At 38.1% G+C, this 15,266-nt stretch overlaps 2 protein-coding genes across 2 annotated transcripts in view; both read left to right on the top strand.

The window, feature by feature from the left end:
* LOC130687266 (transmembrane protein 184C-like) lies at positions 1–2,753 on the top strand. Its single transcript, XM_057510419.2, has 9 exons — positions 1–325; positions 386–586; positions 653–689; positions 778–846; positions 906–1,042; positions 1,108–1,182; positions 1,252–1,458; positions 1,593–1,686; positions 1,764–2,753. The coding sequence occupies exons 1-9, from the start codon at positions 237–239 to the stop codon at positions 2,274–2,276; spliced, it is 1,422 nt and encodes a 473-aa protein (XP_057366402.1). The 5' UTR covers positions 1–236; the 3' UTR covers positions 2,277–2,753.
* A 9,367-nt stretch (positions 2,754–12,120) lies between these two features.
* Positions 12,121–15,266, top strand: part of LOC130687297 (SH3 and multiple ankyrin repeat domains protein 2-like) — a 30,908-nt gene continuing 27,762 nt past the window's right edge. The window contains exon 1 of the mRNA XM_059495171.1: positions 12,121–12,288. The gene's annotated coding sequence lies outside the window, so the exon portion shown is untranslated. The remainder of the gene's footprint in view (positions 12,289–15,266) is intronic.

Here is a 15,266-nt window from a genome sequence, read left to right as displayed (position 1 = left end):
CTAGCAAGTGGCATGTCGATCTTTGTCTTTCCCCGATTCCTTCAGTGTTTAATCTTGGCTCGTGACGATACAAAATGTATCTTCATTGACGTGTGAAATTGTGGCGCAACTTTATAATAGGCTGCGTAATTGAAACACTGCAATGATAGATTGGAAAATAGAAAGTAACTAGAGTAATCGACAATAGTAGAGTAATTCAGCATATATTTTACCGAAGTTTAAGTTACGAAACAAAAATGACGGATGACGAATTAAATTCCCCTTCATGTGGTGTTATTGGAAAATGTTGCTCTCGATGGCGGCTTTGGATTCGACCAGTTGTTATGTAACGCGTAATTTATTTTTCAAGCTCAATTGAAATTTTAATGAATGTTTTCTTACACAGGTGTTTGTACTTTATCATCATTGTTATATTCCTTCCTCTTCTCGTTTTAATGTTATGGAAGAGCAACGAGTACAGCATCAGGTTCGAAGTATGGCTTGTTGGTGGGTTATTTACTTTATTGGCAGTTCCCATCAGCTTGTGGGATATAACACAGCATTTAGTTCACTATAACAAGCCACACATGCAAAAGTACATCGTAAGGTAATTCTGTATTGTGAAATTTTTCGAAGTTTTGTTTGTAAAATACTTGTTTACCACTTACTTTAGAATTTTATGGATGGTGCCTATTTATGCGTTAAATGCTGTAAGTAATAATTTTGATAGTTTCCATTGTTAAAATTACTTAACATTGTTTTTGTATACCTGTTATTTAAATTTCTTTTGTTTTGCAGTGGGTTGGATTGTCATTTCCTGCTTATGCCATTTACTTGGACACATGCAGAGAATGTTATGAAGCTTATGTGGGTATCCTTAAAGTTCTTTCGGTATGGAAATCACCTAACAAACTGTTTCTTGCTAGGTGATTTACAATTTCATGATGTTTCTTCTGACATACCTTAAACAAGAGGTACATGAAGAAGCTGAATTGCGAAACACCAAGACACACATTCATCACATCTTTCCTTTGTGTTGTCTGAAACCATGGCCTATTGGAAGGTAAAGTAACAATTAAGTTTAACTGAAGACAGAAGGTGTATTTTAAAAAAGTAAATTTCTTGTAGTGAGCTGATTCATAGATGTAAACATGGAATTCTTCAGTATACTATTGTCCGTCCTTGCTCTGCATTGATTTCCGTGTAAGTATAATGTGTAATTTTTATAAATTTTAATGAATATAAAGATCTGTGTTTATTCATTTCCAACAGGATATGCGAAATTACAGGCGTTTACGGCGAGGGAAAATTTCACACCAATTTGGCTTATCCTTATATGATAGCTATCAACAACCTTTCCCAGTTTATCGCCATGTACCATCTGGTTCTCTTTTATCGGGCATATCGAGAAGCCTTACAGCCAATGAATCCTATCGGAAAGTTCTTATGCATCAAAGCTGTCGTCTTCTTCTCGTTCTTGTAAGTATGATTGTCAATACATTTAAAACCATTGCCGTTGAATTTAATGTTTTAGCCGTCCATTCACTTATAAGGTCGTAGACAATTCAATAATATTTGGCTCCATTTCTATTTATATTTTTTTCTCAATGAAGTCAAGGGGTCATAATTGCAGTCCTAGTTTTTACTGGAGTCATTACATCCTGGTTTTCACCCACCGACGTTGAACATGCTCCACAAGGAATCCAGGTGACATAGATACCTCAAACTCTATGGATTGTAATCGTTATAATAATGTTTTTTTTTCCTTTATCTTTTATCAATAGAACTTCCTCATCTGCATCGAGATGTTCTTGGCATCTGTGGCACACCATTTTTCCTTTTCATACAAACCCTATGTTGATCTAACCCAGGATCAACATGGATGTTGCTTTGCCTTCGTTCACATGTGGGACGTGTCGGACGTACGCCGTGACGTTGCCGAACACATTCATGTTATTCGCGCGACTGTCCGGCGGCGTGTTGCCGGTAGGCCACATCGACATGCTGCTAAGGATGAGGAGAAGAGGGCCCTGCTAGTCCCCGTCGCTTCGCAGAACAACTTAATGCATTCCCCAGTGGCACCCAACGGCGGCTACCAGACCATGTCGGACAGCACCTACAGCGACAGTGAACACGAAGGTATCAATGCTGGAATAAGAGCCCTCACACGCTCTGCAGTACCGACCAGCACCGAACGAATCACAGTCCAAGTGGATGTGGAGCGCTCGGTTGATATCGTCGCAGATTTCGTCCACCTCGATGATGACCATCCTCGAGATGGTCAATCGATGGCATAATGCAATGCATTTTTTTTTTCTCCCGTTAAACAAATTGCCCAGCTTGCATGTACATTTTGATGAAGCATTTCGAAACTTGTCATTTATCGCTGTATGCATTTAATTTTCTCCCGGGAAAAAAAAACAAACGCTGTGCCTTCATCGTATCACGCCAGCCATCACGGTCGTTTGCTGCCGTACTATGTCGAGGTTGTTTTTTTTTTTTATCTAGTCAAGTTCGCTATACGACGCAAACGATTCAGAACGCGATGGATGTGTAACAATGCCACGATTGAATCAATGTCATGTACGATAATTCCTTCCTACTGTTCCTTTGACTTTGATTGCGCATTGTTTCAAGGAGATAATGAAAAGAGAAAGAGAGAGAGCCAGAAAGCGAATGCACTACTGTAAAATTACGCTAAATTGCCTTGAAGGATTCGCGTGCACTTCGTACATTTTCTTGAAACGATTACTTATTACATTTACATATATAATGCTTTCCATTGAAACTTCGTCTTTTGTCCGGAATGTTGGGAAATGGAAATCACGATGTGTCGTACGATTGCGAGTGGGTAGGTCGATTGGATATCTCGCAGAAAATGGAAGTCTTTCTCTATCCCTATTTCCATCCCCTGTTGTTTTTTTTTTTTCTTTGCTTTTGTTTCCTCCTCTCCCGTCCTCCTCATTTATTTATTTTTTTCGTGAATCCCGAGTCACGATACGCACCACAATATGCCTTGTATTCCGCAATCAACACGACATGCGATGTCAGTCCTTAGTTAGGCTTGTGGCGACGTTGCAGCCCTTTTTCCTTCTTTTTTTTTGTAACCTTAAAAGGGATAGGTAATGGACTTGGCTTGATCCAGACGCATTGTTTCCCTCCTTTTTGTTGAATACCATCGCGATTGGCTTTCCTTGCTAGTCATATGTTTCGTTCTAAAAGAAAAAAAAAAAAGACTTTATCTTTACTTTTTTTTTCGATGCATTCTTTTTCTTGCCGGGATATCGTGCCTCTGTTCTCCACTAGATGGCCGATTCTTCCTACATTTTGCATCTTTCCTTTTATATTTTCCTTTTAAAAACTAAAAATTTATTATTACGTATTCTTTAAAATTCTTTTCTGCAAAGTGTCGTCTTCGTCTTACTCCGTCAAGCTTCATTGGATGCACAAAGTATGAACTTTGTGGAACCAACCAAAAAAGGGGATTTTATTTTTCTTTCTACGACATCACGTCGAGGACAACTATCAGCCTGTTTTATTTACAACGAACCATTACTTCCCATTGCTACAATCCGCACAAGGTTTATGCTAAAACGGAGTAATGGGGGGGGGGGGGGGGGCATTTTGCGTGTCACAGTTTTTTTTAGTTTTTTTTTTTATCGTATTTAAAGTTTAGTAGGGCAACCAGCGTGCGAGAACTGATTGCGGCCATGTTAATCGATGCTTCTTCAATCGATTAGAAATGGGTAACGGATCCACTGCCATCGAGGATGTGCTAGAATATTCTTTTTTAGGCAAATACGGCGAAAGTCTTCACGTATCTTGCAAGATGTGGGAAAGACAAGACAATGCGACATTAGAAACGGCGAAAAAGAAACATATTTGGTTTCGTATTTTATTATCAGCGTTTGCAATAAGGAAAAAGGGCCGCGCTATGGACCCCTCATTAATTTTATTCATTATGGCTGGGCTTGTTTTTTCTCTCTCTATCTTTCAGTTACAAATTCCATTTGTAGAGCGATCCAATTAAAATTGGAGAGACACACCAAACCTTATGCGACCGAACTATGCCACGGGTTATCATTATCCGTTTTTGCCATGTTAATCACAATCGGATTGGCGGGGCTGCTAATAATATTTTCTGCCTCGGAGCTACCTTGTTTTTGCTTTCCTCTTTCTTCTATCCTTCCCCCCCGCAATCGTCAAAAACCTAGTGAATAATATGTGATTTTTCTATTTCGTTTTTTTTTTTTTTTTTTTTTTTTTTACCTCTTTTCTTTAAACTCCATTTTCAATTTATTTTATTTTTTTGTTTGCTGGCAGGTCGCGGGAGCGTGACTGCGCACGAGAGATGTACATTATTTATTGGAACCCACCTGGAGGAATTAAAAGTCATTTTTAAAGAAAATGCCGAAAAACTAGGACTATACATATTCAGCTTCGGATAACAACAGGTGAGTCATCCGCTTTTTTTTTTTTAATTTTTCTTTCGTTTCCCCAGTTTTTCTTTGGCACTAGTGGAAGTTTCGCTTTGTTTTAAAACATTTCCTTCCCATCTTTCTGTCCTATTCTTTTCGATTTTTTTTTTTTTTTGAAACGCGAGACTTGGGAGTGAAAGCGATATGCGTTTTTTTTCTTTTCGTTGTGCGTGCGTGTGCGCAAGCCGTATATCCATCTGCGGGCGGGAATAACACGACTCACAAGAAATTGTGTCTCCCCATCTCAACCCCTTTTTATTTTTTTATTTTTTTTTTCTCCTAGTATATTTAACAATGAACATTCTTCTTTGTTTTTTCTGTTTGTGGGCTGCTATTGTCCCCTCCCTTTTCACTGGTATAGCGCATTGATTCGCTTTCACTTTCATCGCCGTACTTTTCCATAAGGCCACTATCTGTTTAGCCAGGATAACTAATGCGACGTCGACGCCACATTGGCCGGAGATTTCATAGAAAGAAAACGACAGGCGACATTTTTTTTTTCTTTTTGGGACGTTGCGTGTATGTACAAGGCCAGTGGCTTATTATTTGGTCAGCGCGGTTTCACGTTTTTTTTTTTTTTTGATGCGGTTGCGTCAACGCTGACCAAATAATAAAATAAACACAAATAGAATTTGGGCTATTGATAAGAAGAAAACTATCGGAATTGTCTTTCTACGTAGCGTGGTGGTGGGAGGGAATTTTGTTTTGTTTTGTTTTTTTTCTTTAAAAAAGCCTTTAAAAACCTCCCTCAATTATTCATGAGAGAAGAATAAATTTCAACATAGAACGGCACGAGAGAGATCGAGACAGATATGTCCCAAGGTTCGTAAAGAAATGTCCATACGTACATGTCCATAACAGGCTGACCTCTCTTTTAACTTGTACATAATTTAGCCTAGACTCTCACTGTATAGCGATGGAGCCTCTTCTTTTTTTCAGTTCTGGAACGGCTTTTCAGTCGGCCCGTTTTTTCTTTTATACAACCAACCCTAGCAGGAAGGTACTCCTCCCGATTTCAAAAGACTTTTGAATATGTGTGTCTGTGTGTGTGTGTGTGTGTACACATACTGTGTCAAGAGAGAGCGTCTACTAGGATCCCTAATATGGTCTTTTCTCATTTACGTACGGACTGAGGGATAAAGTTAAAGGGATTCGACGACGGACAGAGGGAAGGCGCTGTTAATATCGATAATCTTGAAGAAATCATTCAGCTGTTTCTTTTGGAATCTTTTAATTTTTATTTTCTTCGAAAAAAAAAATTCAAAGTATTGTGTTGAAATGGGCAAAAGTCAATTGTCATTCGGCCTTGTCACCGGGAAAACCAGACGGTCCATTTGCTGGTTTCAAGTTTCGTTTTTCTTTTTTAAATCAAAATTCTTTCAAACAAAACGTTGAGGAAGAAATGGATATTAAGACCCACCGTTTCAATTAGAATCACAAAGCGTTGGGTACATATTTTTCGTTTGGCCAATTGTAGAGCGGGGTATATATTTGGAAACACGAAACCGCATAATGCGTATGATTCAGCATCTGTCCAGTGTAATCCGCCCCCACGTCAGACATCCGTCAGAGTTCATTTTTTTTTTTTTTTTTTTTTTTATATTTCACGATCGGGATCTTTTGTTTGCATTTTATACAGCGGGGGTAGATTTAACGGATTCTGTTACCTGGCGTGAATTCGGCAACGCGCGAAAAATGAGAAGACAAGAAATCCACCCAGCACAGAAAAAAAAAACATTTTTTTTTTTAAATCTATTTTCCTTTCTTCCTTATTTTTTTTTTTTTTTTGTTTGTTTGTTGTCATTCTGAAAACATGTTTGACTGTTTGAACGCGTGAACTCTTCCAAGTCGAGGATTTCTTTTGAAAAAAGGGGCCACTTCTAAGAATTGCAGTCGTGTCTTCTTTTGTTGCGTTCGTGTCACCGTGTCCGCCACGATAGTTGCAACCGCGCGCGTTATCCATCACTCCCGACCGAAACACTCCTCCTCCTCCCGCCATTGAGAATCTAAAAAGAAAAAAAAAAACCGGCGACAACAGCAGTCAAAAGAATTCGTTCCAGGCTGATCATGATTCACAACATAAGGTGCCAATATTACACCTTCACCTCCCCTCTATCCCACCCATTTCTTTTGCGCTCACTTGGAAATTTCCGATGGCCCTTCTTTCTTTTTTTTTTTTTTTTGTTTAGCGTGTGCGCGCACGCGCTCACTTGGCCGCTCTGCGGGTGTGCTGGTGTTTTCTGTTGAAACCGACACTGTTCAACGTAGAACCTTCTTCCACGGGCGTGGTGATGATTCGGTCCGTCTTATCAAACTCCTTTTTGTTTCCATCGTAAAAAAAAAAAAGGGAAAAGGTCGATGGCTTTAAACGCCTATTCTTCTTCATCACCCTTCTTGATGGTCGTATAATCACAGTTCTTTTTTTTTTTTTTTTTTTTCACGCAACATTGAAATTCCATCTTTGATGGCACGGCGTTCTTTTTTTTTTACGCCGAATTTGTACCTCTAGATTTTTCGTTATTCGAGGAATTGACCGTTCGCCACATCCGCCTTTGCTTTTTACTATCACTATAACATTTGATCATGTTTCCGAACGATGAAAAAGAACAAGCGTAATAATGGAATCAGGAACTATAAGCGAAAAATTGGCAAAGAAAACGGGGACATTGTATCGGTTCTCAATTTCACGAATTCGAAGGGAAAAACAAATCTTTTTTTTTTTTTTTTCGGGTATCCATAAATGTCGGTCGATCCGCTCTGATTTCGATCGCGATTTTTCTTTCAAGGTATTATTATTCGCTTTATTTATTTATTTTTTTCCTTAAAGGTTTGAGCGTGAAGTAAAACTGGGATTTTTTTGTTTTGTTTAGTTGCTAATGTGGCTGAAAGGAACCCGTTGTTCTATTTATAAAACTACGAATCTTGTGCATATAATTATCCAAATCGCGTGCCTTTTTTTTTTCCTTTTCGTACGCGTATTACGCAATGCGCATTTCGTTTACATCGGCGGTCATGTGCGTCTTTTTTATTACCGGCGTCCCTTTTTGCTCGCGCATAACGTTCAGATACGTTTCGGCTTTTTTCATGCTCGCATTTTTTGTCGAATGATTTAAAAAACAATCAGTTTCCTTTCACTTTCTATTTGTTTGTTTTTTTTCAATAAAGAAAAAAAAAAACAAATTCGATTTGGCTGTCTGTATTATATTTTTTGTTTTACAGCAGATTTGGGGCGGTTCGAACAGTACATGATAAGCTCCCCTTCTCTGCTCTCATTTCGAACGTGTGTAATAGTCATATTTGTTTATAGCTCTCGTTTATTTGTGTCATTGTGTTCTTATAGCCAAAGAACAAGATAACCAAAAAATGGGGGAGGAGGGACCGACCACTTTGCAAAAAAAAAAACAAAAAAAAAAAAACGAACGACTCGATTTGAATACCGCGCCCCTTTCCATCTAAAACACTTTCTTCTTGCGTCGTTTTCTCTTCTTCCTTTTTTTTTTTTTTTTTTTAAACGACGTACGAAAAAGAAAGGTGGAGGCGAAACATCGGTAGGCGGAATGTGACTATTACCGGTGGTCAAATGGCTTGAAGCGTTTCTTTCTTTCACTCCCGAAATCTTTTTTTTGTGAAAATTATTAGCGGCACCGTCGTTTCAATCGATTCTAAATCAAACGGGACGGCGATAGGTTTGATCTGGAAATTTTCTCGAAAGTCAACCCCATCAGATTGCGTGACTTTGTGAAAAAAATCATCAACTCGACAAAATGTCGAATGAAAAAGAAAAAGTGTGAACAATTTTTGCCTTTCCCCCACGTTTTTTTTTTTTTTTTTTTTTTTCACGAAATAAATGAGAGGAGGGGTGGGCTGTAATCGATGCATTAAGAGATGCCGAACATTCTAATTAGACGGTCGTGCCGATGACAGACGCAAAATCCCGCTGAAAGCTTCTTCCACATCAAAGTGAAACAGCACAAAAAGAAGAAGAAGAAAAAAAAAAAAAAATCGTCACGACAAATGGGCGACACAAAATCGAGAGGTTTTAATTCCCAACTGCGCCGGGACGATTGTCGACTGTTGGGAAGAAAAGACGACACGCCGGGGCATAGTCGAAATGGGCGTTTCCCCTATCGATCGATCAATGACGAGGTCACAACGTGACGGGGCCATTCAATCGAAAATGCAAGTGTTTCTCTCTTCTTTTTGGGGGGGGGATCGGAAAGAACTTATAGGAGACCATCCTTTCCTACCTGTCCATTAAAATGTATTTTTTTTTTTTTTTCTTGTTGAGCCATTGATATACCTTTTGAGAATCTCTTTTAGTTTTTTTTTTTTTTTTTATCAAAGGGGGAAGGATCTCTCTTTTTATTGCGTTTTTCTGGGAGGGCACACCGTCAATCAACTTCCTTTTTTTCTTTTTTTTTGATGGATACATTTTCAATTATTGATTTTAGTCGTTACGCCGCCATTCATCCTTAAATGGCTAACATGGAAAACATTGAACATTTACCAGTGCGCAAAGAACGAGAAAGTTCGATAAATGTACTCTTTAAAAATCCCCCCCCCCCTTTTTTTTTTCTTTCTCTTTAACCAAACCAAAAAAAAAAAAAAAAAAAAATCGGTGAGCCCACACGCAGCAAAACGTCAAACACAAAAACTTGGCGATGTTTTTATTTTTTAATTTTTTTTTTTTTTTTTTTTTTTTTTTTTTTTTTTTTTTTTGCGGTCAGGGCGTAAACGCACGCACAAGTTGCCGAGCCACGTTTTTAAGGCTACAACAACGATCAGCCACTTGTTGTTTGTTTGTTGCTGAAATATTTGACCAATAACATACATGTAAATCGGGGGGGGGGGGGGGGGAAGAATTCCGCCGCCCTTGCCAAGTGAAAGGGAGGAGACGAACGAACCCCCCCATACAAAATAGCATTGCCTTTTTTCGTAGCGGTCTCAGTACGTTATTATTAAATTTTTTTTTGTGTGTGTGTGAAAGAAAGAGGTACGTAGCTATTTGCGTCTATTCGCCCCTCTTTAAAAGAAAACAAAAAAAAAAAAACTCTCTCTTTTGATGATCTTCGCAGTCGTTTTTCTTTCGACTACTTATAGATCCTTCTGTCATGATAATGCAAGATGGCTATCCACCCTGGCCTCTTCTCCCGTGATTTATATCACATGAGACGGGCCCTTTATTACAAGCTTTTTTTCTTTTTTTTTAATTTTTTTTTTTTTTATATCAAAAACCCCCCCTTTTTTGGGCTTGGCTGGTAAAATTGAGCAGGGGGTTCTTGATTATTATCTTTTTTGATTAAATTCCATTGAGAAGAAAAAAAAAACAAAAATTGTCCATCTTTTTGTTTTTTGTATTTTTTTTTTTTTCTTTCGAATCCATTGAACAGAAGTACTCGCCAAAGAACAAACAATAAAACTCTGGAAAAAAAAAAGGGGAAAGAAAATGTTGCATTGTAATATCACTTCCCATCATCTGGTTGTTCTTTTGTCGGTTGTTGTTGCGGTGGTTGCGGACAAAAAAAAAAATAAAAAAATAAGGTAACGCAAATGCGTGTAAGGGAATGTCGCCGTTGCCGCCCGCCGACATCCAACAACAACAACAGTGCAGGGTCACGACAAAACTATTTTTATTTCTTTCCTCCGCATCATTCTGCGTGTGTGTGTGTGTGTGTGTGTGTAGAGCTCTTCGAAGAAGTTTTTCTGCCCGAGACCTCTATACGCGCCAGGCATACATAATCAGAATATTTCCTCTCCTTTTTTTTCTCTCTCTTCTTTTTTCCCCATTCTTTCATTCTCACTATCTTCTTCTTCTTTTTTTTTTCCAATGCAAAGTAGTTCCTCTGCTTCGTTTTTTTTTGTTTTTTTTGTTTAACCATTTACAGCTTATAGCTTTAAACAAACACGAACCTTATAAGCCGTGGCAACATTGTTGACCTTGGTCCGTTCGTGTTGCCGGCATCTGATGGGACTAAACCAAGGATTTCTTGTACATGTATAGCGAATTGATATTTAGCCGTACATCCCCTCCCCCCATCTTCCTTCTCCTGGATGATGACAATTTTTTTTTTTTTTTTTTTTGTATGTTCACATTCGTATTAGGTTTCATTTCGAAAATGCCGACCGGCCGAATCGAGTTCCGCACGATTATATAACGCGCCCAATTTTTATTTTTTCACGTCATTAAAATTTTGAAAGGAAAGAAGAAAAAAAAAAAAAAGAAACAAATTCGATGCGCTCCTTTAAACCCCACCCAAAACAAAACCAAAAAAAAATGCATTTTTATAGCCCATTTTTGAACGTTAAAGCAGTTAAAAAATATCGACTGGAGAAAACGAGTAAAACATTCTTCATCCACCAGCTCGTTAACGTTTTTCTTCCACCCCCCTCCCCATCCATTCCATACATAATGCAAGTGAGTGTAACAAACAACATGGTAGTGGTGCGAACGAGTCAGCCTTAAAGTTCTCTCTCAGGGAAGCTGCGGGACAAATCGAGGCAACAGACGCGCTTTTTTTTTTTTCGTCTTCCTTCTTTTCGTTTTTTTTAGTTACGAAAGACACTTAACGAGCGTCGTTGTACGCAACGACAATCGATTCATCATCGCTTAGCAAAAAAAAAAAAAAAAAAAAAAAAAAAGACACACCAGATATGCACAACTCGATCTTTCCACACACACAAAAAAACGCTGAAGTGTGTGTACGCACGTAATCGAATTAGAAACCCCGCATGGATATGTATGTTTTTGCGCCTTTTTATTTTATTTTATTTTTTTTTTTTTTTTTTGCTCGGTACGCATTTATTTATATTCTTAGCTGGAGGCGCATTGGTTTTTAAATATTTTTTTTTTTTTTTTTTTTGCTTCTCCTCATGACAGAAATGAAGAATAAGGTGACTTTTGTTTTCTTTATTTTATTATTTTTTTTTCAAGTGCCCGGAAGGGGGAGCCATAGAACTCTCTCTTTGAAAATATTATACATCTATAGCCTTATCTGGTGTGTTACGTTATATTATTATACCAACGTGTAGGCTATATACTACGGACTCACACAAACCTCTCCTTCTTTTTTTTTTTTTTTGAATATTTTTCAGGCTCCTCCTCCATGGACTATCTCGTACGTGTTGGGAGCTGCTCGTGTAGACGCATCAAAGTCCGTAAAGGGGGGGACTGGCAAAAGAGACTTTGGAACTGCTGGAGAATGTTTCCCATTGAAGCAGACGCCGCCGTCTGGCCAAGTTGTGCATCTCTGGCGTTCCTTCTTCATTCGTTTCGCCATCATTTCTCTGGATTTAAATTTAAAAAAAAAAAGCGCAAGATTTCACCTATATCAAATTAAGTATGAAAAAGAAAAAAAAACTGCAATTCAATTTATCCCTTCAATTTTTTAGATTTAATAAATTTTTTCTTTTTCGTTTAACAGGTGGCGCGTCAAACCAAAGGATTTGATTGAGAATTTGTGTGTGTGGGGATTGTGAACGCAGGCGGACACGGGAACAATTATCGTGTTAGCAGTGCGCCGAAGCGGCCACGCGAACAGTCAAAAGTGTTTGTGTACTTTGCAAAACGAGTCGAAAAACAAAAACAACAAGAGAGAAAGTGGTGCGCAACGAACACGCGACCATTTTTAGCGCGACAACTCGTGGCCGGTGAATTGAATAGTGTCGTGTAGTTGTTGTTGTTGTTGTTGTGCGGCGACGTGAAAACTTCTTTCTTCAAAGTCACAACAAAACGAAAAAAAACAAACAAAACAAAACAAACAACGCGCCAGCAACGGGATAATTATTCAGCGTATCGATTACGCCGTTTCAACTAAATGCACACACACACAAGGTAGGACAAACTTAAAGATAAACTTTTATTTTTTGTTCACGACTGTGACTCATTTTTCTCGTGTTTGTGCAAACTCGAGTCACACGTTTCGATACTAGAAATTTATAAGAAAATGTGGCAATTATCGCGCACGTCAGCCTTGCGTATCGCATACCGATTCATAATTCTTTTTCCTCAACCGATGCTAGAAAACATTGCGTTTGGTTGATGATATGAAAAACAATGAACGATAAGATAATGAAGAATCTTTTTTTTTTTTTTTTTTTTTTTTTTGAGGGTTTTTTTTTATTTTTGAAAAGATGGATGGAGAGCCATTGCGGGTGTGTGTGTATTTTATTTTTTTTTTTTTACAGTATCGTGCGTTAGACACGACCGCCGGTTGTCAGGTTCATCGGGAACCTTCTTGCCGACCGCCGACAGTCAAAATCACAACAAGTATCGCGAGTCTGTTATAATTGTTTCGCTTTGGCTGTGGCGGCAATCTGAACACACAGACGGGCGGAACAAATTCTTCTTTTTTTTTTTTTATCAAGACCCGGACGTAACCGGTCACGCCGTATGTACACAGTAGTACCTTCAATTTCGTTTTTTTTTTTTTTTCCCCATCTCTCTCTGCGCATAACATCGAGATGTTATTTTTTTTTTTTCTGGTTGGCTCTTTATTTGAAATCGCGTTAATTATTTTTAACCACAATTTTTTTTTTTTTTTCAACCATCAATTCGATAATTGATGGGCACATTTGAATGATGGAGAATATGAAACTGTCCGGTATTTTTTTTTTTTTTCGCAAAACACAATTGTGAGAGTGATGACCTCTTCACTTTTCCTCCTACACTTGTGCCGCAATAAAAATAACCGAGAGGCACGGTCATAAATAAATAAACGAATAAAAATATGTTTTTTTTTTTTTTTTAAAAAGGCCAAGTTCAAGAAAAGGCAATTGAAGCGATGCTGCTAGGGGAGATTTAATAAAAACGAACAGGACTTTTTGGCCCTTCTTCTTCTTTTTTTTTTTCGCGCAACTGGCTGTAAGGGAAACAATTCAAAGAAAGAAAAAGAAGGAAGAGCTTTTTTTTTTTTTTCAAACGTTCGGTCGGTTTTTTGAACTCGATCGACGTGAACATTTTTTTTTTTTTCTCCAGTCACGGGGCTAACGGGACTTCTTGTTGTGTGTGTGCGCGCGTGTGGAAGGTGCTTTTGCGTGTACACACCCGTCGAGAACACGGCAGAGAGGTCACCAGCATCTGCTTTGCATGACTGGAATTCTTTTGCTTTTTTTTTTTTGATGATTCGCGCTGCTGTTCGCTTTTTTTTTTTCCATTCCCGTTGTTGTGTTAGCCCATTGTGTACGGCAACTGCTGCCGCATCATTCGATCGTCAGCTTCTTTTTTTTTTTTTCAAATCTTATTTTTATTTTTATTTTTTTTTTTTTTTGAAACGTCCACTCCCGAAGCTTTTCCCCTTTTCGTCAGTTGGTTCGATTCAACTGGCTGACACAGCGGGAAACCGGCACGACGACAATGCCGCATCAAGAAGCTTCTCCTTTTTTTTTCTTTTTTGTTTCATTTTTATTTTTAGAATTTTTTTTTTATTTGTCTTATCTGATGAGGCAATTCTCCTCCTCTTCTTTTTTTTTTTTTTTTTTTTGGAAAATGAAAGGCCAGCGCTCCTTCTTTGTCACTTGATTCTTTTTTTTTTTCGAATTCTTTTTTTTTTTTCAAACATTTCGTGATTACCATTCGTTTTTTTTTTGTTTTGTTTGGCCGTTCTCTCTCTTTTTTTTTTTTTTTTTTTTTTTCAGTGGTCGGTTGTTAATGTTATCCTGCCCGTAATGCGAGTCGATGGTCCATTTTTGTATATTCTGAAAATCTAAAAAGTCGGAAAAGGGGGAAAACCGGACCACCCGTCCACCTTTACCATCGGAATGTTATTTACAAGGAAAGAAAAAAAAAAAAAGGGAGGAATGATAAAGGGCGTCGAGGGTTGCGTGAAAATTGTTTCCTTTTATTTATTTTTTTTGGAAGGTCAAAGACCGTTCGTAGTTAGCATCCAGCAATCTATCGCGCTATTTTGCCTATCGCGGGGGGGATATCTTAACAGTTTTTTTTTTTATTTTGATTTCAATCACACAGTCAAGTGTAAATCAGTTGGAACAAAACGGTACACTGTCCGGGTGTGTGTTTCGACCAGTTCTTCCCTTGATAAATTGAGAGAGAGGGGGAAGTCTTCTTCTAGTCTTCATATTTTGTTGTTGTTGTTTTTATTCGTGTTCGTTAGGGAAGCGTAAGGGAAAAAAAAAAAAAAATCCTAATCACGTAAAAGTCATTGATCCCGTCATTTGTTATCTAACAAAAAAAAAAAAAAAAATCTGATAGCTTTTTTTTGGTTGTTTTTTTTCTTTTCATTTTTCTCATGTTATTATTATGCCATTCAACTCATTAGTTGGCCCTTGTTGTTTGATTTCCGATTCATGAGATTCGGGCTACTTGAGAACTACTCCCTTTTCTGTTACACACATACACAAGAAAATAATAGACACACACACACAGCTGCTGGATGTGTAGTAGATTGGGCTGCTACTTGCCTCGCGTCAGTCCAGAATGGCTTCAGGTGCCGCTTCAATCCGCCTTGTGATTGAATCTTTTAACAAGCTCAACTGATTCTACACATACCCTTTTTTTTTTTTTTGTTCGATACCCCCAGACTCTCTCTCTCTCTTAACGAAAACTCGCAACCCGAAATAACAAGAAAGGCATCGTGAACAAATATCCTTGTTCTTACTCTATCCATATATTGGATAGGCTGATTGTGTTTCGTACTTTTCTTTTTTTTTGTTTGGTGTGTGTGTGTGTGTGTGTGTGGATTGATTGCTCGGCCAGAGGCTCGACATTGATGTATCGCTTATAGCCGACGTACAACGTTCAATAAGCGGCTAGTACAACAACAACAACAACAAAAAATGGAAGAACATTCGTAG

Source organism: Daphnia carinata, chromosome 4, assembly GCF_022539665.2.
Source record: "Daphnia carinata strain CSIRO-1 chromosome 4, CSIRO_AGI_Dcar_HiC_V3, whole genome shotgun sequence".
NCBI classification, from domain to species: domain Eukaryota; kingdom Metazoa; phylum Arthropoda; class Branchiopoda; order Diplostraca; family Daphniidae; genus Daphnia; species Daphnia carinata.
Note: the sequence above shows the minus strand (reverse complement) of the source record. Positions and strands in the feature narration are given on the sequence as shown.

Coding starts and splice junctions, on each gene's coding strand:
- LOC130687266 (XM_057510419.2), top strand. CDS start 237: ATGACGGATGACGAATTAAATTCCCCTTCATGTGGTGTTATTGGAAAA. Junction 326..385: donor TGGATTCGACCAGTTGTTAT/GTAACGCGTAAT, acceptor TTTCTTACACAG/GTGTTTGTACTTTATCATCA. Junction 690..777: donor CTATTTATGCGTTAAATGCT/GTAAGTAATAAT, acceptor TTTGTTTTGCAG/TGGGTTGGATTGTCATTTCC.